This window comes from Arctopsyche grandis, chromosome 1, assembly GCF_051622035.1.
Source record: "Arctopsyche grandis isolate Sample6627 chromosome 1, ASM5162203v2, whole genome shotgun sequence".
Lineage (NCBI taxonomy): Eukaryota > Metazoa > Arthropoda > Insecta > Trichoptera > Hydropsychidae > Arctopsyche > Arctopsyche grandis.
Window position 1 is genome coordinate 20631292 of NC_135355.1, and position 26694 is coordinate 20657985.

Here is a 26694-nt window from a genome sequence, read left to right on the forward strand (position 1 = left end):
TAACCCCTGTTCTAAAAGCCACGACACGCCACTGGTACATATTATATATTATGTAATACAAAAATATTACTCATGCATATATGTATGTATGAATGTATGTATATATGTATGTATGTATGTAAATAAAATAGTACTCATGCATAAATTTATTTAATCATTTTTGAACGAAACAGCTTAACTGGTTATATGGTACAATATATACATATGTACATATATTGAAATATTTCAAATAATCACATTTCCATAAAAAATCAAAACAAAATCCTAAGCTGTTCATTCAGAAGAAGAGCTTTTGAAAACGTTGAATTCAACATTTGCTGCTACAGTGAAAGATATGCAAAATGACAGTATTAAAAATATTTTCACACGTCTTCATTGCATATTATATTTATTGCCTGTTATTTTATTGCCGCTAATATTAATTATGAAATAAAAATGTCAGTGTTGTTTTATTTTGATGGCTGTTTTATTTTGATGACAAAAACTTAAATAAAAAGAGGACATATAGGGACAACTTAAACATTTTCAACTTAAACTATTTCCGGTCAACTTAAAAATTTGAAAAAAAATTTTGTTGTATCGATTTCAGAAACCAATACCAAGTTTCAGTTCGATCGGATTAACGGTGTTCAAAACATCTCCAAAATACAAAACAAACATACATACATACTACACACACACTTTTTTCTAAATCATGAAAACGTGATCAGTGATCGATTCTGAGTTCGAATCAGTCAAATTCTCCAGTTCGAATTTTCGCATGATCACAAAACTTCATCTATTGTTACTATGTACATATGTATGTATGTATGTGTGTATGTGGATAAGTAAACATGTGATTTTTTGTTGCTCATTGTAATCGTTGATTTACTAATATATTTATTCACTTCATCCCGTCTATATTTATATTTACAAAATATTGCTCAATAGTTGATAATGTTTTCATTTTAAATATTTTCCAATCATGCGATACTTGATTTCATATTAAAATTCCTATATGTTTATTTTATGTATTTATGTATGTAGGTGTATATTTTAATTATAATATTAATAATAGATTTAAACATAATGTATGTAATTTAATAATAAAATTTAACATTGTTAAACGAGCTTATATGAAATTATGTACATACATATTATACAAATTATTGTAATTTATGATACTTTTAAGGATTATCACCCAAAATATTTCAATTTTAAACTCTTATATTTTTATAGACAAAAGTGTAATATCTACTATAATTATCCAATTCCTTTGTATGTAAGTAACATCGAATACAAAATAAAGCTTTACATTTTCTTCCGTATAACTGATATTAGTGTATTAATATGTAATATTATTATAGTTGTATATTAAATATGTATTTTAAAAATTGAATCTTCGACGTGTTGATTGTGTTAATGTCAAATTAAAAATAAAAATTATGATTAAAAAGGAAAATGTTTTATATTAATTATATCCATCTACGGTATTGAAGGTACATACATATGTATCAAAATATTACTCACAATTATAATTGTCTAATTATACGTAATGCACGCAGCAGGTGTAGCTGACCACGAAAATAAGTTAATGCATTCTTTTCATGGACGATGGTTATATGCGTGTTCCAATTAATGTTTCGTTGTATCCGTAAATCATTATTCGCGAATGCACTTCTAAGGCTAACTTCTCACTATTAATATTGAATCTACGTTCAAAAATTTTCAGTATTAATTTCGACTACAGAGAAGCAACAATAAAACCTCTCATAACTACTGTGCTTTGATAAATATTGTATGTATTTACATATATTAATTATATATATATATATATACTTAATAACCCGTATTTAATGCAATAACGTAAAAAATTCGAAGTGTTCAACCCGTGATTTCATATATGCATATTTTTTTTTTTGATTTTCAAATGCTTTTTGTTATTACGAAATTATGTTCACAATACATATGTACATCTTATATCTATTTTAATAGCTACTGATCTACTGACCATTTTCTATTTTACAATTTAATTTAATTTGGTTAGTAATCATAGTATTATATTATTCTAATGTTAATGTACAGCATAATAGGAAAAAGAGCTCAAAAACCTATTTACAATTATATATGCATATGAATAACATAAGGAGTATCAAAAACACAATTTGTTTGATAACATACATATGTATGTATGTACATATTTACGATTATCTTTATATTTTTTTGTTTATTAATATTACTAAAAGTCTAACACCAACAAATAAAATAATACGATGATACAAAATATTCAAAACGTCCAAACAATACAGTATATACAGAGAAAATCCGGGCCCTGGTCTATATCGTATCGTAACTGCGGACCCCCTTTTTATCTTTATTACTAGAGGTAGGATAATCACAGTGCTATCCATTGTTCGCCAAACCTTTAACAATGCATTTACAACCGTTGAACAATACACGGCCCCCTCAGGCTCCGGTGACTATTTATTACACATACGCAGGGCTGACCGTAGGGGGGGTAAACCAGGGTAAAGTTCCAGGGCCCCGTATCGGGACATCCAACTGACCGATATTGATATTTTATATTATTCTACATAAAAATAATGCTAAATATTTATTATTTTTCGATCCACGTATTCTTTGTGTCCATGTGAAATCGTACCTTTTATATCATGTCCTATTCAATTATTTTAAAAAATAACAACCAACATACATACATATAGGTGTTTTTTCAATAGTTCTGATAGATTTTTTGAATATTAAAAATATATCATTTTTTTTGCCATAGGGCCCGTAATTATTTTTTCTCGCATCCCGAGATTTCTCTCGGTGGCCCTGCACATACGTAAGACAATTATTTTATTTATGTTTTCAACTGTTGAAATTTATTTCAATTTTTCCGTGTTTATTAATTACTAGTTGTTTTACCCGACTTCGCTCAGTATTTGTAATATAAACAGCTTAGATTTTATTATTACGAAATTATGTTCACAATACATCTTATATCTATTTTAATAGCTACTGATCTACTGATCATTTTCTATTTTACAATTTAATTTAATTTGGTTAGTAATCACAGTATTATATTATTCTAATGTTAATCTAAAGCATAATAGGAAAAAGAGCTCAAAAACCTATATATATATATATATATATATATATATATATATATATATATATATATATATATATATATATATATATATATATATATATAACCAGCTTAAGATTGGCGAATTTAATAGTAAATAGTCATTTGTTTTTTTATTAAATTTATTTGAATCGAAAAAAATATAATATTCAACCAATTGAATTGTCGTAATAGAAACTTTGTTTTGTTTACGAAGTTCCCAACCAAAGATACAAACTTAAAAAGTCTCTTTCGAAATTATATATTATTAGATATATAAATTAAATTTAAGAAAAATATTCCTATATCATGGAAAGAGACGCGGCATATAATGGGCTTTGCGCATGCGCGATGCGATGCAATGTACTCACTTACCATGCTCCATCTCTCTTTCTCCCCTTGGAATCGTGGAAAGAGACGCGGCATAAAATGATAATATTTAAAATTTAATTAATATTTTGAACAAAACAAATCGCATTTTAATTTATTCTGTTGTTAGTCTCAGCCGATCAAATGAAGTGCACAAGTATGTGCACACAGGCCACTCGTATATAATATATAATATAATATTCAATTGAAACAAATTTAATACCCACGGTAATGCAAGTGTTTGTGTTTTTATAACCAGAGATCACTATTTTCAATTAATGCTTTCAGCCTTTTTTAGTACAATTGTAATTAATTGACAATAGTGAAAATTTTTTTGTGGGCAAAAGCAACTCGTCCGCTGATCTCTGTTCATAACAATATGTAAATACATACCTACACTATTTTTTTTTAATTCTAGACTCTTTTACTTATTTCTTTTATTTCGGGGCTGAGTTGTCTTGCTTCATATAAGATATTTCGTATATAAAAAGTATACTTTGAGTAATACATGTGCCATTTTTATTATGCGTATCCATATTTAAGAAATCGGCATAGGCAATAAATAGCGCTCTAGAGAACCGGGTTTATTAGGTATGTATTTATATTACGTAAATTCCATATATCAATGTATATGTACATATATACATACAGTAATATATTTTAAAATGACTTTTTTTTCATTTTAGCTGTTTTAAATACACAATTTTGTAAATTTTATGGTTTTTGTAACGGATTAAACGTAGCCGTTGAATATTATAATATATTAGACTTGAATTATGCACGGTTAAACTTGAATTATGCAATTTGTTACGCAGTTTCATCAATCGTTTATTTAACTTTTACAGTTAGGTCATTTGAATTCGTATATAAAAGGCAAGCGGATAAAAAAATCGAATATTTGTGTCTGATATTTTAATCGTGATACACGATCAAATATTGTCTCGCACTTGGAATATTAAGTTTAACGTTTTCGAAGAAAATTGGGTCAGTTCTTCATAACTTCATAACATATGGTTTGTGAAATATTCAATATATTTATTTTAACTTTTCACTTGATTTCAGATTCCTTCATGATGAGGTTGTTTTGTTTTATAGCTATTATACAAGGAATTTTATTAGTAAAAGGTAAAACTCTTATTGTTGCTATTAGAGGTAGGACCGGAAGTGCGCCGTCTATTGTTCCATTATTGTAAATGCTTTGTAAAAAAGGTTCGACAAACCTTTAACAATGCATTTACAACATGTGAACAATGAAAAGCGCGCTCTAGGTCCTCTCTTTAGTTATTATTTCATGTTATAATTTTTGATTTTAATTTTTTTTTACTTTTAAATTAAAGACACTCATACTCTAGAAGTAGCTCCTAACACGAATCGGACAGCAAGATCAAATTCATTGCCTATTACACTAAATTTAAGAGATGTCGTTGTCGGTATCAACATCATTAAAATGCAGAGAGGCGAAATGCTCAAAATCAGTCCCTTGTTTGATAAGAAATTTGAAATATTTTCAACGGTAAGTTTTTTAAACCAGGTATAATTTTACTAATATATAAAACATAAATATATATATATATATATATATATATATATATATATATATATATATATATATATATATATATATATATATATATATATATATATATATTTATCTTTAATTTATTCGATTTTCGATCTTTACTTTCCGATATTTGATTTTTCGATTTTTCGACCTTCGATGCCGTGATGTAGACCCACATATTATGTATTTTAAAAAATTAAATACAATTATTGAGAGTTATTTCATTTATTTATAGAAAATTACGGATCAATCATTTAGCAATGACTCAATTTCTTGTGGATCAACGAAATGTAAGGAAGATAACGGCTTGGAAGAGTTCATTGCAGAAGTCAATGTATGTATATATTCTTTTAACTCACTACTAATAAGTCATTCATATGTGTTATCTAAATGTATTATAATAATAATCATAATTGAGAATATGTGTATTATATTCATAATGATATAAATTAATTATATTCATACCTATATCGAGTAATATCGAGTTAAAAATGATCACATAATATGCATATTTATCTACATACATACATACATTACAAAATAAATTGCAGCATCAAATTTATCTATTCAAACTTTGGACTATTGGGACAATCTAAAAATTGTAATATATTTTAATTCTTAACCTAAATTAAATTCAGAAGGCTGAAAATTTTGGCGACGGTTTTGGAGAATATGACCGAAATGCACAAAACCAAGATCAAAATGATGATGAAGACGATGATCAAAATGATGATGAAGATGAAGCTGATATCAACACAGTGCTTGGTTAGTAACTATCATTTAATTTTTACTTTATCTATGTACGTAGTAACAATAAATGAAGTTTTGTGATCATGCGAAAATTCGAACTCGAGATTTTGACTGATTCGAACTCAGAATCGATTACTGATCGTTTTCGTAAAACGTTTTCATGATCTAGAAAAATTTTGTGTGTGTGTGTGTGTGTCTGTGTGTCTGTGTATTTTAAGGATTTTTTAAACACCGTTAGTCCTATCGAACTGAACTGAAACGGTTACTGATCAAAATTTTAAGTTGACTAGAAATGGTACCTTCCCTTATAGGTGTACTAAGTTTTTGGATTCAATTATCTCCCAAACTGCTACCTAAATCGAACTGAATTTTTTTTACATGTACTAGAAATAATAATTTTTATAACTTTATATTTTTTAAATATTTTTATCTGAGCCGGAAGTAGTACTTTTACTCTAGAGAATCAAGGTTTTTTATGTTTTTCTCAGAATTTTGGTTTATTGAACTAAATTTTCATATCTAAAAGTTTAAGCGTAATAGCAAGTTATATATAAAATTTGGTAAGCATCCCTCAACCGGAAGTGGCAGTTTATTCTTGTTCAATTTTTCCTCCTCTATTTTTTTTCGACCCCTTAAACATGTGTGATCTTCACGAAAAAATTCAAGTATAATTCTTGTATCAATGTGATGAAAATAAAAAAAAATCACCAAATTTAATGAACCGGAAGTGAGATTTTCTTCTCTTAGAAAGGTCAAAAATGTTGTCGCCTGGATCCTGTCCACACCCCTGAACGTATTAAGCTGAAAATTTATATTTGTATTCTTTATGCTAACGTTTTGGTCAGAATTCTTAAACCGGAAGTAGTATTTTTTTTTTTAAACAATATTTCATTATTTTAGTTTGACCTTTTATTTTTTTGCATTGACCTTATTAAATATTTTTTTTAAATATTTAATTGTTTTGAAAATTTCTAGGAAAAACTTTCTTGAACTGGTTCACTGCTCCAGGGCTTAGTACTATAAAAGGTAATTATAACTATATGTAGAAAATTTATAAACGATACTGTCTGAAAGTTAGATAAATTTTATATAATAAAGTGCATAATTTCAGATGAATCATCTCCAACTCACTGGACTTATGATGGTATGCTTTTAAATATTTTTGTATATATGTACATATGCATCTATACATCTGCCTCCATACTGTATATTTTGATCATTTTTCAGATCAAAGTCATTGGGTATCACCAGTATTTCCGATGTGCGGCGGAACACGGCAATCTCCCATAGATATTCCAGCAGATGTAACGCCCGTTATTAGAGCACCATGTCTAATCTGGTCTAACTATCACAGCGCTCAAAGATACCTAACGCTTGAAAATAATGGACATTCAAGTATAATTGCAAATATAGTTTGGTCCACTCATTCAGTTTGAGATAATCATTATATTGAATGAGCGGCCATCCTTATTATAAACCTAAAATAGAATGGTGATTTACATTATTGTAATTTTTACAGTATATGCCTCTTCCACATGGGCCCAAGGTGGAATTCCCATACTATCAGGGGGAATACTAACAGGTATTGTTTTTAAATATGTATATGAAAAAAATATGAACACATTTATCAAATATTCAAATAACAGATACCAGATTTTAAATTCGTATTTTTAAAAGAATGATAAATAAAATAAGGGAACGTATGAAATAATTTTGTTTTTTCACAGGCAACTACATTTTTGATGCAGTACATTGGCACTGGGGCCGGGACAATAATGATGGGTCAGAGCATTCGTTTCAATCACACAAATATCCTCTTGAAATGCACTTAGTTCATTATAATTCACAATATCCGTAAGTACCATAATATCGCTTTAAAAATATAAATTTCCAATCAATCAGTTTCTAAATAAGAATGACAATTAAAACAGATCGATCAGTGCAGCATTAGCTTCTAATGATCCGCAAGCTCTCGCCGTTGTTGGAGTAATGTTCAAGGTAAATAATCTGACTATAAATAGTCAGGCGCTTCAATTATTTGTTTATCACATTTTAGTAATCTCCATGTTTTCACAGGCTTCTATATTTTCAAACCCTGGCATGACCGTCCTCACTCAAGCGATGAGGAGAGCTACGTCAGCTGGTGTTCAAAACATGGTTTTACCCCTCGGTCACTTGGGGCTGAATTTCAAAGATGGCTATTACACATACTTAGGATCGTTGACGAGTCCACCATGTAATCAAGTAGTGCGTTGGATCATCTTAAAGAAACCTCTTCACATCAAAAGTAGTCAGGTAATAAATAATGAACAATGATTTCAATGAACAAGAAACATCTCACCAATAAGTGCATAATAATAAATATACAAAATACATTTACAGTTAAACATATTCAGGAGCATTTTGGTAAATGGAAGACCTTTAACATACAATTATAGAAATATACAACCATTGAACGGACGTCAAGTACAGTACTATGATCAATGTCAATAAAATATATTGAGGGATATAATAAATTCATATCAGAGTTTAAAAGTTAATTGAAACTCTAAAGATACATATGTATGTGTATATGTTTAAGACATTATAAAATCTTTAATATTATTCATGTACATACATGATTGATAGATGTATCTGCATATGGAGGATTTTGGTAGATGGTCTCACGGATTTTATAATGAACAACAGTACAACGCAAATTTTCCAAAACTCATTAGCTCTAAGTTGATTTAGTAATTTATTTAAGTAGATTATGATGTATGTATCGATGAGTGTGTTTTAAAACAGAATTGTGTTCTTATAAACATAAATTTTCAATAAAAATTTCAGAAAAATCTATTTTAAATGATTTATTTACCAATTTTAAATGTTAAACTGAACTACATATGTATGTATGTATATGCACATTCTTGCATTGAAAATCATATTATATCTACACATACGTATAATTTTAATTAAAAAAAAAAAACAACTCTATGTACTACAAAAATTTATTTTAAAATACAAAATAAAAATATAACAACCTTATAATAACAAATAATATAATGTAATACAAAAATGTGAAACTTTCCTTTAGTCACAATAAAAATGACTTGATTAATGTACATACATATGTATGTACATATGTATATACATACATATACAGGCGGACCTCAACTTTCGCACACAATTGGTTCCTGAAAATGTGTGCGAAAGTTAAATGTTCGAAAGTTGAGGGATGTAAAAAAAAAAGCAAAAAATGTATGTATTAAATAAAAATTATTTATATATGTACATTAAAAAGTAAAGTAAATACATAAAATAAAAAGCAAAAAAGCAAAAGCAGAAAAACACGATAAAATAAAAAATAAAAACAAAAGAAAAATAATACGTAAATAAAATACTCAAATCCTATTCTTAGTTTTACATTCTGCAAAAGAAAAATAGTAAAAAAAATATCACAGCGACGCCCAAATGGAAGAGAGTAGATTAAGATTTCACACATACATCACATTCAAATTAAGAGAATAATGATGAGCGCAGGCTGCCAGATACATATGTTAAAATAACATCCGATAATCTACACTCACTTAGGTGGAAAAGATCGCATTCAGGCACGGCAAATTATAATCTCGTAATGAACTTGTCAAGAGTTAGTTGAATATGACATTTTTTTTTTCTTCATAGAGAGTTCTGTAACAGACAGTACTCTTATGAATAGCCCTACGTACTTGAGATATTCGTTCTCCATTGGGATCACAGTCTTCCATAATGTTCAAAAACTTTTCGAGACGCGTAAAAGCTTCGTTCATATTTTTTATAGTTAAGGTATTAATGATTTCTTCTGGTTCTTCTTCCTCACTTTCAATATGTATATCATTCTCGTTCTCTTGCCGGTCCATTAGAAATTCATTGGTCATGGGTTCAGAATGAGATTCAATCATCTCATTAATATCTTCAATGTTAACATAGGTTAAGTTCGTTCATTAAGAGGACTATTTCAAGTGTGATAGTTTCTGGAGTTTCATCAAAATTTATATCACCCATCATTTGTGGGCATAGTTTTCTCCATGAACCTTTCATTGTTGACTCTTTTATTTCAGCCCACGCGTCTCCAATATTGTTTATTGCGTTCCATATGTTATAATTCCTCCAGAAATCTTTTAATGTGGGCCCACCTTCCATGTCAGTTGTCTTGATGGCCTGATTCATTATCGACCTCATATAATATCGTTTAAACGTAGCTATCACTGTTTGGTCCATGGGTTGTATGAGACACGTAGTATTGGGGGGAAGAAACACAACATTGATTTCTGGATATAAATTTTGTAGAGATTTTGGGGGTCCTGTAGCATTATCTAAGATTAATAATATTTGAAATGGTAAATTATTAACTTCACAATATTGCTTTACTGCTGGTACGAAATGTGAAGTGAACCAATCTTTAAATATTAAAGCAGTAACCCAGGCTTTTTTATTTGATTTCCAAATGACTGGAAACAATTTTTTATCTTTCCCTTTCAATGCTCTAGGATTTTCTGCTTGATAAATTAACATTGGCATCAATTTTAAATCACCAGCTAAATTTCCACCAAGAAGCAATCGGTTTTTAGAAGGTTTATGACCAGGGGCAACTGATTCTTCCTTTGATAAGAATGTACGATTAGGCATCTGCTTCCAAAATAAACCAGTCTCATCTACATTAAATATTTGACTAGAGGAATATTCACCATCTTCAATAATTTTGGACAATGAACAAAAAAAGTCTTTTGCAGCATCTTCATCCGCATCAGCTGATTCTCCAGTGAATTTAATATTGTGTAAAGAATATCTTGTTTTAAAATTTGAAAACCAGCCGTGACTTGCATGAAACACCGTGTTAGAATCTTCTTTTAGTCTATCCTTCCAATCCTTATGCAAATTAAGAGCTCTAGCTTGAATTGTTGAAGTTTTTTGATTTTGGTCACTTATTCAATAAGACAAAGATTTCTCCATTTCATCCATCATTATGCCGTGCAGGATGTAACACTTTTCACAGTACGGGCTCGTTCATACGCATTTCATAGTGCGACAGGGAATGGAGGAGAGGGAAACAATTGCACGCAAACAAACATTTTTGCATTATCACCAAAAAAAAAAAAAAACGATTTTTTAAAAATGTGCGAAATAGCGAATTGTGCGAAAGTCGAATGTGCGAAAGTTGAGGTCCGCCTGTATATGAATATGTAATGTACATACATACATACATTTAAAATAATTACATCGAGATTCGAGCGCAATTGCAACATTCGAAGTAGAATATACATACATACAAAGAAATATTCATACCTAAATATGAAAGAAGAAAAAAAAACAACAGTTAAAATAAATTTAACTTTTAAGATATGTCATTTCAATGATTATGACAATAAATTTACAAATTACTTTATTCAGTGGCAACTCAAGATTGAATTTTTACTTACTAAGCTTATTGTACATATTTAAACTCATACATGTAGTCAATTTAAAAAATAAAGTTTAAGTAATTGAAACGACTGGTTTCGGAAAGAAATTGATGCACGAATTAGAAATTACGAATTACGAATTACAAATTACGAAGTGATACGAATTATGTTTTGTGCATCGCCGACGCCTTTGCTCCCGGCGCCTGCGATGCCTTGGCCCCCAAGCAATTTTTTAACTTTTTTTTATTCGTGTTTCAATTCCTTTTCGAAACCACCCGTTGAAATCAACGGGCACAACACTAGTACTATATATAAAAACCAACTGTCGATAAATGTACTTGTATATTTGTATGTGATGGACGATCAACCATCAACCAGTATGGGGAACCAATTTTTTTCATTTTTTTCAGTTTTTTCATTTTTTTTATTTTTATTTTTTTCATTTTTCGAGCTGCTGCAGCGGGGACACATTTTTTCTAGATCATGAAATCGTGATCAGTGATCGATTCTGAGTTTAAATTAATGCCTTGTTCGCATCCGGACGTTGGTGAAAACCTCATCGATTATTTGAAGATATCCGCATCGGTCTTGAGGGGCTCGGAACAGTTCTTCGGCGCTCATATCGGTTATCAAAAGGAGACATTTATATTTTGGACCCCGTATCATGTGTCTGAGGTACTCCATATTTCTCCGCTTGATGACAAACAAGTTCCCTGCCTCTCCCCATCATGCCGAGGACAGCTTCGTTTGATATCTTTTTGGTCCACAGAATCTTCAGCATACGCCTGTAGACCCACATCTCAAAAGCTTCGATGCGGCTGATCATCTTGGTCTTCAGAGTCTACGTCTCACATCCATGTAGTAATACTGTCCAGACGTAGCTCTTTGCGAATCTCAACCGCGTATGAAGATTGAGATGCTTGTTTGTAAGCGCCGCATTCATTTTTATAAATGCTGTTCTAGCCATCTCGATGCGGATTCTTAGATCTTCATCTGGGTCCATCTCTTCATTCAGCCAGGTATCCAGGTATTTGAATCTTTTTACTCTTTCTAACACCTCTCCATCCAACGTTAGATCACCGGTGTCTGTTCGCATTTTATCTAAATTTTGTCTTCTTTAGATTTATGCGTAGAGCTCTTCGATTGCTTTCTTGATGTACACGGTCTAGAGATCTTTGCAGGTCTGCTAAATTTTGAGCGACTAGTTCCGTGTCATCAGTAGAGGTAGGATAGTCACAGTGCTATCCATTGCTCCATTGTTGTAAATCCTTTGTAAAAAAGGTTCGGCAAACCTTTAACAATGCATTCACAACCTTTGAAGAATACACAGCCCCCTCAGGCTCCGGTGACTAGTCATCAGCATATCTTATATTCCCACTTTAAGTTTACGTTACTATTTTCTTCAATACATTTTTTTTTAATTTTTTTTTGAGATATTTTGTAAATTGTTCGTGGATCGTAAGAATTGTAAGCAGCTCTAAATCCAATCTTGGTTTAGGTTTTGATGTTCTTAAAATCTTTTTCAGTCTTATCTTCAATTTCCCACAAAGTAGATTATGATCGGGTGTAGGTTTTCACCGATTTTATACTATTTTTTAATCTACTGTTTATCAAAATAAATTCAATTTGGTTTCGCAAAATATTATCAGGACAGTCGATTGGGGATTTCTATGTGTATTATCTTCTTTTAGGTAGCTTAAAGAAAGTATTCAAGATAACATACTGCTCTTCCTGGCAAAACTGAACTAGTCTGTCTCCTCTCTCATTGTTTCTTCGTCTCCAACTTTGGCGTTGAAATTTCCCATTATAATGTTGCGTAATGGTGGGTGGAGGATCCAAGTAAAAGGCCAACAGTCGTTTCACAGCATTTATTGATGATTAAGGAGATACGCGCACTGTCAGTGCTCAGTCCAGAATGACATGATATCGCCTTATAAAGGGTAGATCTCTCAGGACGCCTAATCTGTTTACCTGTTGTATAGTCAAGTATTTGGATATGTGTTTTCACGACATTGGGTCTTCCCGTACCGATTCTGAGAAATAACTAATAACGGTCATTGTTTAGCCTAAATACACTTAGAGTCCAGATATAATCCTTGGAAGTAAGTGCATGCACTTAGTTAACCCGATAACAGATATCCGTTGGTCTAAGTGCGATTCGCTCAATCCGCTGCGTACGTAACATTGCCTCCCTCTTAGGTCAAATCGTCCCGATTGACCAACAAATCATAACTGATAAATCTACAGTAGTTACATTTATCTCCGATATCAGTCACAGTTACATTTACAATTACAGCCGTTATCTTTGCAGTTACAATGGAAACAATGACATTTAAATTCTACTACCGTTACATTAACATTATCCTTTACAATTCAAATTCTGTTACAGTTAGATTAACGTCACCTTTACAATGGAAACAATTACATTAAACTTCCGGTATACTTCAATTTACGTCACCTTTACAATGGAAAAAATTACATTAAACTTTCGTTACACTTCAATTTACGTCACCTTTACAACGGAAACAATTACATAAAACTTTCGTTACACTTCAATTTGCGTCACCTTGACAATGGAAACAAAAACATTTAAAATTTCGTTACACTACGATTTACGTCACCTTTACATTGGAAATAGTTACATTACATTTCTAATCGCCTAAAATTAATCATCCGATGTTCTACATTTGGAAATCATTATTTGTTAGCTCTTCGGTCCAAAATTTCTCACGTGTTTGGTCCATGTTGCTCTTATCACCAAAGTCCAAATTTGCTATGGCAGCCCTGTATTCCTGTCATGTCGCCCAGCATCCTGCTGCAGACCAACGTTCAACCCAGAACGTGCTCCAAAGCCATGTCCCACAAGAATCGCTCTCATCCTCACATAAGTGACTTGGTCCATGTCTCTCGTGTCACCATCGTCCAAATTTGCTACGGTGGCCCAGTGTTCCTATGTCATGTGGCCCAGCATCCTGCTGCAGACCAACGTTCAACCCAGAACGTGCTCCAAAGCCATGTCCCACAAGAATCGCCACCATCCTCACAAAAATGACGGTTGACCCTGGAAAATGTGCACCCCTCAGTCTGCCACTCTGTTGGTGGTGCTTCTTTTCCGTTCCCTTGACCCTGGAAAATGTGCACACCTCAGTCTGCCACTCTGCTGGTTGTGCTTCTTTTCCGTTCCATTGACCTTGGTAAATGTGCACCCAACAGTCTGCCACTCTGTTGAATGTGCTTGTTTTCCGTTCCATTGACCCAACTGAAATCCATTTCTTTCTGATGTATTTTCCCGTTACATCTGCGAGATGATCTTAATACTCTACTGCAACTGTCCATGTATTTTTTTTTTTCAGGTACTCGTGTTTCCACTAGTTTCCAACTAGATTTTTTTTCGATGGTGACGTATATCAATTGTTCCGCTCTCTCTCGTTGAAGTCTCGATCTGGCGTTTCTTCGGTTTCAAATGCCCTCACGTGGTTGATCCAAGTCGCTCGTTTCCCCAACGTCCAAATTTGTTGCGGTGGCCCCGTCTTCCTGTCATGTGGCCCAGCATCCTGCTGCAGACCAACGTTCCACCCAGAACGTGCTTCCGTTGCCATTCCCTCTGAAGCGGTGCCTCTATCCTCCCAAAAGTGACTTGATTGACTCCACCGACTGACCAACCAACATTTATCCAATCTGATAGATGTGCCTCTCTGCCGTTGCATGGTTCCGATTGAATTCCATTTCAATCCGTTTACTTTCCGACTCCTACGAGATGACACCTGCGACATAACAGGTGGTTGATTAGTTTCCAATTAGACTCGACTAGTTTCCAATTAGATTTTTTTTTTTCAGTTTGTTGACATCAGCCGTCAACAAACAGTTGAAGGGAATAGTGGCTTTTAATCTACATCTCTCAGTTGTAGTCGATCTCCGCTCCTTTTCTGACGACGATGCTTTCCCGTGGATCGTCGTCCCCAACAGCCGCTAATTCTTGGTACTTGCGGCGTAAGTGGACCGGTGAACTGCACTCGTCCCGGTCGACCTTTGGATCACTCTGCCTCTGCCGGATGCTGCTCTCCGACGTTGCCCTTGACAACGCCTCAAGATGTCCTCTCCCGGCCGCAATTGTACGAAACCTCCCGTTTCGTAACCTCCTTCCGTCATCCCGATGAATTCTTGGCGGCCACCGCCGATAATGTCAAAGTCGAGTTGCAGTGATAACTGCAATTCGACAACGAATATGTGATGACCGATTTTTTGTGTTGCAGTGAAAACTGCATTTTTTTGTTTCGTGTCTCCATGGCTCGAACTCTCTCCTACAGCTCCCGAGGATGGCTTCGCTGTAGCTTCTCTTCCTTCGCTGGTGACTTAATTCCACGGCTCATCTTGGATCCCACTTCTGACGACCAGTGTTGCGTAGGGGTGGGTGGAGGATCCAAGTAAAAGGCCAACAGTCGTTTCACAGCATTTATTGATGATTAAGGAGATACACGCACTGTCAGTGCTCAGTCCAGAATGACATGATATCGCCTACTTACCGCCTTATAAAGGGTAGATCTCTCATGACGCCTAATCTGTTTACCTGTTGTATAGTCACGTATTCGGATATGTGTTTCCACGATATTGGGTCTCCCCGTACCGATTCTGAGAAATAACTAATAACGGTCATTTTTTAGCCTAAATGAGTCCAGATATAATCCTTGGAAGTAAGTGCATGCACTTAGTTAACCCGATAACAGATATCCGTTGGTCTAAGAACAATTCGCTCAATCCGCTGCGTACGTAACAATAATATTAAAATCATGTTTTTTCGTATATGTCATCAATTCTTTGATTTGTTGATAAAATTTTTCAATCTTATTTTCTTCTTTATCGAAAGTGGGGGCATATGTTAACATTTATAGGATTTCCTGCTAATTGTATCACCATGACTCGTTCAGATAACGGAATAAAGTTTCTCACACTTTTACTGATGTCGTCTTCCAGAATCACAGGAACACCATTCTTATGAGTAAAGCCTGGACCCTGAGGGGGCTGTATATTGTTCAAATGTTGTAAATGCATTGTTAAATGTTTGCCGAACCTTTTTACTATATCTATGTTTACAAAGGATTTACAACAATTGAACAATAAACGGCACGCTTCCGGTCCTACCTTTACTTATGAGTGCCGTCAAGCGATCCCGAGTAGTAAGTCGTGTATCCATTGCAATGCGTCGTTTTTTCTGCTCCAGGCCATCTAGCCAGTGCCGGTTTTAGGGGGTGGCAAAGTCGGGCACCGCCCGAAGGCGCGGCGTATGTTAGGGCGCTATTGAGTATGCTAAGATTGATCCGAAGGCGTTTCAAAATATTAGATTACAGATTTAGAAATTATATTATCTATGTTCAAAATTTTGTGCCAGCAGATTCTATTCGTGGCGAAGGTGTATACCTTTTGTATTATATTTCTGTTACGTCTTACTATTTCCAACACGTGTTTGTAAATAAGTAGAGAACAAAATAAAACTACCTGCTCTTCTATTGAAATGCACCCTCATTGTTTCCCGGTGTCAGTTTTTATTTGACCATTGGTTCTCGGAACATCTATTGAATTCTCTCGAGCCCTTATCTTTATTTACAGTTGTGCATTTTGTGATTTACGATATTTTTTGTGTGTAGAAAAAACGGTTTTAAAAACGCTATAATCATTAATCAGTGATTATAGCTAAAGATTTAGCAGCGGAATTACAAATAGAGTCGGTATTTAACCAATTAAATAGAATGACGCGTGAAACCGCAATTTGACGAAAATACGCAAGACGAGCCCTTTATTTATCCCGAGAAACAGTTAGAGGTCGAGTTTTTAATACTCTCTTAGATACAACATTATTTATTATTTATTTATTTATTACTTATTTATTATTTATTTGGAAAATTTACAGTTTATTATGTTACATAGATTGATAGTAAAAAAACATAATTATTTTAAGTAAACCATTAATAATTTTCGCATATACATAGGTAAAAAAAGAAAAGTTTAAACATTTAAAATAAAAAACAAAAATGATAATAGAGTAAGATAATTAGAGAAAACAAAAAGAAAAAAATAGAAATAACAGTATAATAAAAATAATAAGAATAATAAAACGATAATAATATGATAAAAATTATGAAATAATAAAAAATAATGTAATATATGTATATCAAAAAACAAAAAGACAAAATAAATACATCAAAATAAAAATTCATAATCACAATCGTAAATTTTCAATAAAATTAACCATCGAAAAACAAATTTGCAACAATCACTCTAGCTTGCATAGCATTAATATTAAATAAGTCAAACATAGAAATTGTAGAAATTAGTGTGTTGACGGTGGCGCTTGCACGCCAGATGAATGAGCTTCTTCCATAATTAGAAAATATATTAGGCACGTAAAGGAGCTCATTACATCTGGTCATTCTATTTGGCACACGCAACGATAGTCTGCTCAATAATTGAGGACAGTCGATCGAGCCGTTAAGGATGTTCAAAGTTGTTGAGATGTCAGCTATCTCCCTTCTTTTGACAAGTGCAAGCAGATGCTGACACCTACAAGCATCTTCATAGGATGTTTAGGATAATCCAAAACGGCTGCCGATGTACCTCAAGAATCTCTTCTGGATGCGTTCCAATCTTTCCCTTGCACCAGAGTACTGTTACATTCGTGGGTGATGTGTATTTTGTTGTTATTAATATTTCCGCTGCCACCAAGCGTTTTTGCGGAACGCTACTCCGTAAATAAAACTCACTTTATTTTATAAGATAATTATCTTCTTTAATAGTAGTAAGTATACACGAGATAAGTTTGTATTACACGTTACTAGTTAGTGGTTACTAGTTAAGTCGTCTAATCGCGAGTCACTAGTTAGACGGTTCAATTGTAAGTCAGTGATAATGATAGTAGTAAGAGACGGTTCGGTTGCAAGTTATGGTTAAGTTAGACGGTTCGATCGCAAGTGATAAGTAAGAGACGGCTCGATCGCAAGTGACTAGTTAGGGTGTTTGATCGCAAGTGACCTTCCATATGTTTAACATCAGTATATATTTAATAGACGTAACAATTTGGACCAATCATAGTTCGTGATAAAATAGGGGGGAACTCGAGTTAAGTAAAACAATATCTTAAGACTTTAATACTTTGACCCTTGAGTGTATCGAGAAATGGTTTTCACACAATTAGTTACGCAGCTTTAAAAGGGTTTTTGAGGGAATACGATTCGAGTCGAGTCGTGTGAAAAATGCTGGTAAACTAATTAAAGACAATATTTTTAGTGTTTGCATATGTATCCCTTGAGGGTAGATTTCACGCAATTCGTTGTGCGGATTAAGAGTCGTGAGAATAATGCAGAAAAGTGATAAAGTTAATTGAAAAACGATATTTTTAGTGTTAACATATGTGTCTTGAATGTATCGAGAAATGGCTGAGTAGATGCACGCAATTTGTTGTGCAGGCTTAAGAAGGGCTTTGATATTTTTGGGGGAAACATAATTCGTCTCGCATATTGATTTAAAGGTCGTGGGAATAGAATACAGCTAACATAAAACAAATAAAGACTTATGTAGATATAACAGTACTCTGGGTTCCAGACTTGGGATGCAAAACAAAACTGAACTAGTCTGTCTCCTCTCTCATTTCTTTCTCCAAGTCCGAAGCGACCAGTTATACCCATTGTTTCTTCGTCTCCAACTTTGGCGTTGACATCTCCCATTATAATGTTAACATCATGTTTTTTCGTATATGTCATCAATTCTTTGATTTGTTGATAAAATTCTTCAATCTCATTTTCTTCTTTATCGAAAGTGGGGGCATACACTTGTATTATGTTAGCATTTATAGGTTTTCCTGCTAATTATATCATCATGACTCGTTCAGATAACGGAATAAAGTTTCTCACACTTTTACTGATGTCGTCTTCCAGAATCACAGCAACACCATTCTTATGAGTGCCGTCAAGCGATCCCGAGTCGTATATCCATTGCAATGCATCGTTTTTCCTGCTCCAGGCCATCTAGCTTCGCTTATGCCGAGCATCTGTATTTGGTTTTTTTTCATTTCTATTTGCAGATTTTCAATTTTACCTGCTTGATACATGGTCCTAACGTTCCATGTACCAATTTTTCGTATGTTCACCACTTTGAGTCCGGGGATTCTTAGCAGCCCTCTCCCATTGAAGGGACGCCAGAGACTCGGGGCCGTGATTTTAGGTTTTCTCGTCATGGTGGTTATACTAGGGATATGAGAGCACGCTAGTTTTCCCCAAACCTTCTGCTCCGCAGAATTCAAACCGATCGAGTGGCTGCCACGTCGCTTTGAATCTTCCATCTTTTGGCGTTTTAGTATATTGCATATACTTCCGCTGTGGATGGTACTGACAGAGCTGCTGCCCACTGCCAGGGAATTTATTATGGTGTTTCCTTTTCTGGGAAAGGTGGTACGGTACCTTTCAAAACCAGGTTGTGCTTTTGTTAAGCGGCGGCACTTACTCGCCGCTGACCTGAGACCGTCATAGTGTTGTGTGATATTTTATAGAGTGAAACTTACCACGGATTCACTCATCACTAGAGGTAGGATAGCCAAGGTGCCGCTCATTGTTCCATTGTTGTAAATCCTTTGTAAAAAAGGTTCGGCAAACCTTTAACAATGCATTTACAAAATTTGAACAATACACGGCACCCTCTGGGTCCGGGCTTTACTCATCACTAGTCACCGGAGCCTGAGGGGGCCGTGTATTGTTCAAAGGTTGTAAATGCATTGTTAAAGGTTTGCCGAACCTTTTTTACAAAGGATTTACAACAATGGAACAATGGATAGCACTGTGACTATCCTACCTCTACTCATCACCACTCTTATCTCAGCGCTCCTTGTCCAGGACCACCATGTCGCCATGGCAGTTGACTACAAGAGTCGTTCCCCTATCTGCAACTTGGTGACCTGAGCGGTTGCATGGAGCTCTGCTCTGAGCTTAGTAATTACTCCGTGCGGACGGACGCGTGTTTCCATTTATGATATATTTACATATATTGACAGTTTATTCACAATCATAATATTTATGAAATTAGTACCAAACATTAACGTTAACGTTGAGTACAAGTATCAAATATCAAATTATAAATTATCAACATTAAATATTAAATAATTCAACACTCAATATTATATAATCAATTATGAAATAATTCAACATTAAATATTAAACCATTCAACACTCAATATTAAATTATTAAATATGAAATAATTCAACGTTAAATATTATCAATACTATCATTAACACTTTGTCGTCGGGTAACGGAGATTAAAGTCTTCAGTGAATTGTTGCTAAACGTCGGGTGCCTGTAATCTACGTTTTGAAATCGTGTTCGCCGATCGTGATTTTCGTGAACCAGGGGCAACCAACATTTTTTATACAAATATTTTTTTAACCCTTTGGCTGCTACGAGGTTTTTCAATGTCCAAGCGAAAAATGCTAACATTTGTAATTATTTTGAAAAAAAATAAATATAATATTTTTTTTTACATACTTACTTCGCCGAACACTCGTAATTTTTATAATACTTTATATACATTTTTAAGAAGCAGTCGTGAACTCGTGCTCTCTCTTTCTGTCTTGCTTTTACATGCGTGCGTGCGAAAGAGATACCTACATATATACACTAAATAAGTTTTGACGATTTTTTTCCGACGCTTTATTCTTTTCAATAATCTATTTTTAGATATCGATGTATCCTTACAACATGCGATATATTCGAAACAGGTAGCGGTCTTTCTCTCTTTCTTTCTTGGTTTTAATTGTGTACGTGTGAACGAGACACACAAGGATGCGAAGTTTCTAATAATCAAATAATTTTTCAACATGTATCATAAACATTTTGTATGCATTTCAGTTGCATTTGATTGATTGCATGAATTCGTGACGTCTCGTGACCTATATAATTGAAAGCGGATTTCTATTGTTTATTGCCATTTATTTTAACTCTGCAAAATGATATCGGACAGTGAAAGTGATGAAAGCGAAATAATAGCTCCTCGCCGAGGAACTCGACAAATCAGCAGCTCTACTGATTCTGAAAATGAATTTATCGACAATAATCAATTCCCAAGTAATAACTCCTTATATGACATTGACAACGAACCCGAAATTTACTTTGATGATGAACCCGAAATTGAAGAGCTTTTATTTAAAAAATTGATAAATATTTATAAAGCTTGATTGAAAAATAAATATAAATACGTATATAAAAAAAATGTTTCGTGCCACTGATGCGCTGGTGGCTCAAAGAAAGTATTGAAATACGACAATTAATGACGTCAACAACGATCGTCGTAGCAATCTTCGCCGATTTCAAAACAACGATTTATCGTTGTTGTAGCAGTCAAAGGGTTAAGGAGAGATTTTTTTTTTTTAATGTGCCCATCGTTTATATAATTGCAAAATTTAAAATATAATGATTTTTGGACAGGGTGACCAACCTTTTTTTATACAAAAAAATTTTTAAAGAGAAAAAATATTCCCATGGTCTTAATTATGTAAATGATAACAAAATTTATAACATAATAATTTTTGGACAGGGTGACCACCCTTTTTTTTACAAAAATATTTTTAAAGAGAAATAATATTCCCATCGTCTTTTTTATATAAATGATAACCAAAATTTACAACATAATAATATTTGGAGAGGGTGACCAACCTTTTATTATACAAAGAAATTTTTAAAGAGAAAAAATCTAAAAATATTCCCATCGTCTTTATTATATAAATGGTTGCAAAATTTAAAACATAATAATTTTTGGAGAGGGTGACCAACTTTTATTATACAAAGAAATTTTTAAAGAGCAAAAATCAAAAATATTCCCATCGTCTTTATTATATAAACGGTTGCAAAATTTAAAACAATAATTTTTAGAAAGGGTGTCCACCCTTTGTTTTTACAAAAAAATTTTTAAAGAGAAAAAATATTCCCATCGTCTTTATATATAAATGATAACAAAATTTAAAACATAATAATTTTTGGAAAGGGTGACCAACCTTTTATTATACAAAGAAATTTTTAAAGAGAAAAAATCTAAAAATATTCCCATCGTCTTAATTATATAAATGGTTGCAAAATTTAAAACATAATAATTTTTGGACAGAGATAACTAAAAAAATATATAAAAATATCTTATCACATACATTATCTGGAATTTTAGGATTTTTATTGAGTAAATGAAAATAAAAAAAGCAAATTTTTACAAATGCCATAAACTTATCAATAATTCGGTAATGAATGATATCGTTCAAAACAATCTCCTTTATGTAAAGGCACCTCACAAAATGCACACATGTATCTTGTTTCACCACGTGTCTTGTGAGCCGTGCATACCCGATATCTTCTTGTCGGATACTTTGACTTGCTGCTTGACTCTATTTGTTGTAATTTGTGCTTCCGCAGATCGCTCGAAAGTCGTAATGGATGGTCAGGTTTTGAAGTTGGCCTTAGTGTGGATGTTGAAGGCCCAGCTTCTTCTTCAATATTTTGTGTAGTATTTAATGCCCAGTGACGTCCGATCAAATACATAAACTTCTTGTATTTAATTCTATTTACATTCAATTTTTTATAAATGCAATATGCATTGAAAAAAGCACAGTTTAACATAAACATCATAACCCTCTTTGTCCACTTTGTTGTTTTCCGCATGATGGAGTAATATGAAATGTATTGGTCGGCACGATCAACACCTTTCATAAATTTATTGTAATCTATGATGCTTGTTGGTTTTTTTACTTTTAACCCAGTTTTCCAATTTGTTTTTTCAGTTTCTGAAACTTTTGCTGAATTAATTGTAGATATCATTCGGACGTATCTTTTGGCCTTTTTTATTGGTCTCCATACTATATTTTCACTTATTATACTTAAATTTCACTTTTTAATTTTGTTGTATAAAAAAAAGATGTCTGTCTCAAAAATTATTATATTGTTATTTTACAATCGTTGATGTATAGCATAAAGACAAAAAAATTTTTTTGAGATTTTATTCTCATTTTGGAAATTTAGTGTATGAAAATGCTGGCTACCCCTGTCCAAAAATTATTATGTTGTAAATTTTGCAATAATTTATAACATAAATACGATGGTAATATTTTTAGATATTTTCCGCTCATTAAAAATTTATTTGAATAAAAAAGATTGGTTATCCCTTTTCAAAAATTATTATATTTTAAATTCTGCAACCATTTATATCATCAAGACAATGAGAATATTTTTAGATTTTTTCCTCACTATAAAAACTTTGTTGTATAAAAAAAAGTTTGTTACCCCTGTCCAAAAATTATTATTAGAGGTAGGATAGTCACAGTGCTATCCATTGTTCGGCAAACCTTTAACAATGCATTTACAACCTTTGAACAATACACGGCCCCCTCAGGCTCCGGTGACTAATTATTATATTTTAAATTTGGCAATAATGTATATCATAAAGACGATTAGAATATTTTAAATTTTTTTCCTCACTTAAAAAAATGTGTTGTATAAAAAAGGTTTGTAACCCCTTTTTAGGAATACTAATCGAGTGATTATAAGGTTCAAAATTATCATTAGAATTTTAATTCTAATTTTTTTTTCAATCAGTTGATAGGTTTAAAAGCTATGTTCAATTTAAAAACATTTATAAAAGTTTTCAAAATTTTTTTGAAATATTTTGAATTTTTCCTTCAGTTTACGATTTTTTCGATCAAAATCGCCCGCTGTCAAGCGATGAGCAATTGAAATATCGCCCGCATACAAAGTGTTAATAAATCAATCGACGTTAATAATAAATTATTATCAAAACAAATGAGATCGAAATTATGTGGGTAATTATGTAAATATTATAAATTTAAATTCCATTTAAAGAATTATGAAATCAAACATAGGTAATGATTCTGAATACTAGGTACATATGTAGGTACTAACTTGCGAGGCGTCAGAAGAACTAAATACTCATCCCAGCACCTCCTTTTTAGCTCCAATTTAACACAAAATTCCACATACTTATCGGGAACAACACACAAACACACGTCCGCACCGAACTCGCTAAACCCGCTAACCGTACATATACATATGTATGTATATTATAGATAAAGTCAAAAACGAACTAAAGCGCACCCATTTGTTACTAATTTGTAACGCACGCCCAATTCAAAATAACCCACACTTTGAATTAACACTTAATATAGCGAAAAATTGTGTGATATGGAGACAACCCTATCGATTGCTATAAAAATGAAAAATAGGCAGAAATATAATAATAACTAGAAAGAATATATTTTTGAAATTTGGAATTACATAACTATGTAAACTATTTATGTATAGTAAGTATTGTAATCGTTGTAGTATAGCCTTTTGCCTTTGAAATATCATTATTTATTTATTTATTTAATACAGGTAAACCCATTTTTAATATGTATCTGGTGGGCTGAAAAGTTCATAGGCTGATACATAGATTAAATCCATATGATTTTGCGCTACTAGTATTAAATCCATATGATTTTTAGTTAGCCCTAACGTTAAAAAGACACGTGTATAAATTTGACAGCTGTCGTGCTATTAGTTTGTGAGTTATAAGCATTTTGAGTGAAACAACTTTTATTAGTTTGAAAAAATGGATAAAAAGGAATTTCGTGTGTTAATAAAGCATTGTTTTACGGCGAAAAAAAATACTATTGAAACCAAGGTTTGGCTTGATAAACATTATTCGGACCTTGCACCAGGAAAATCAACCGTTGAGAAGTGGTTTGCTAAGTTTAAACGAGGCGAAATGAGAACCGAGGATGATGCACGCAGTGGACGCCCCAAAGAGGCTGTTACCGACGAAAACATCAAAAAAGTCCACAAAATAATTTTGGATAACCGTAAAGTGAAATTGATTGAGATAGCTGAGACCCTAAAGATATCAAAGGAACGTGTTGGACATATCGTGAATGAATATTTGGGTATGCAAAAGCTCTGTTCAAAGTGGGTGCCGCGCGAGCTCACAATCGACCAAAAACAACAACGAATTGATGATTCTGAGCAGTGTTTGGAGCTGTTCAATTGAAATAAACCCGAATTTTTGATATGTGACAATGGACGAAACATGGCTCCATAATTTCACACCGGAGTCCAATCGACAGTCAGCCGAGTGGACTGCACGTGATGAAGTGACTCCAAAGCGTGGAAAGACGCAAAAGTCGGCTGGCAAGGTTATGGCATCAGTATTTTGGGATGCGCATACTATAATATTCATCGACTATCTTAAAAAGGGAAAACCCATAAACAGCGACTATTACGTAGCGTTATTGGAGCGTTTGAAGGACGAAATCGCGGAAAAACGGCCCCATTTGAAGAAGAAGAAAGTGCTGTTTCATCAAGACAATGCACCGTGTCACAAATCAATGAAAACGATGGCAAAATTGCATGAATTGGGCTTCGAATTGCTTCTGCATCCACCGTATTCTCCAGATCTGGCCCCCAGCGACATTTTCCTGTTCTCAGACCTCAAGATTATGCTCGGTGGACAGAAATTTTGCGCCGATGAAGAGGTAATCGCCGAAACTGAAGCCTATTTTGAGGCTAAAGACAAATCGTACTATAAAAATGGTATCGAAAAATTGTATGACCGCTATAATCGTTGTATCGCGCTCGAAGGCAACTATATTGAATAATAAAATCAAATTCTAACAAAAAAAAGATTTTTTCTATGCTAGCCTACGAACTTTTCAGCCCAACTGTTACATACATATATACATACATACATACATCAGCAATGATGAAAGTGCAACAACAATATAACAAAAGTAAATATGTCAACGTAAATATGTCATTCAAGGAGTGAGTTCTTACCGCCATAGACTCTTCTCTGTGGTCAGCTTTGACAGATAGTCATCCTAGGTATCACTTGGATCACTTATGAGTTATTACATGCCATTTAACAGGGTTACTTTGTAAGTGAAAGTAGTTAGTTATGATAATAATAGATTAGCAATTGTTATACTACTTTTTTACAGATCTTTATCGTGAGACGCCTCTTTGGAGACAACGGATTTATATATGTGAGTGCGGTTTGCAATTTAATATTTTAATAATAACTTTAGTAAAGAATATAAAATTACACGAATTACTTTAATATAATTTAAATATGAAAAAGAACTGATAGACAGTTGGGAAACACCGTTTCTGTTTGCTATTATTCTATTAAGTAAAGTTCGTTAAAGATTTTTGGCTGGAAGCAATTATGTGGAAGATTTATTGCTTCTGTGGGACCGACTTGACTGACGAAGGACCCTTTTTTTGTATTCAGGTAAGGAGATGTATCTCGTTCGTATATTCTTTTGCTCAGATTTGACACAAAAATTAGCACAAAATTTTTCGAAATAACTGATATAAAACCGCTTTTTACGACCGATTTGCTGTTTATTTTTACACTTAAATTATACTAGGATGCAATTAGTAAAATAAGTGATTAGATGGTTAAGTTTTTAGAT

The 26694-nt window shown here is 32.9% G+C and overlaps 1 protein-coding gene across 1 annotated transcript; it reads left to right on the forward strand.

The window, feature by feature from the left end:
• Positions 1–5416: 5416 nt before the first annotated feature.
• On the forward strand, positions 5417–8294 carry LOC143917133 (carbonic anhydrase 2-like). Its single transcript, XM_077438549.1, has 10 exons — positions 5417–5431; positions 5678–5804; positions 6765–6815; positions 6901–6933; positions 7017–7184; positions 7309–7371; positions 7517–7643; positions 7721–7787; positions 7866–8084; positions 8172–8294. The coding sequence occupies exons 1-10, from the start codon at positions 5417–5419 to the stop codon at positions 8280–8282; spliced, it is 981 nt and encodes a 326-aa protein (XP_077294675.1). The 3' UTR covers positions 8283–8294.
• The last annotated feature ends 18400 nt before the right edge of the window (positions 8295–26694 follow it).

Excerpts from the sequence above, each read along its gene's own strand:
- LOC143917133 (XM_077438549.1), top strand. Across the intron at positions 7,185-7,308 it reads TGAAAATAATGGACATTCAA|TATATGCCTCTTCCACATGG; the intron begins GTATAATTGCAA and ends TAATTTTTACAG. Across the intron at positions 7,372-7,516 it reads ATCAGGGGGAATACTAACAG|GCAACTACATTTTTGATGCA; the intron begins GTATTGTTTTTA and ends GTTTTTTCACAG.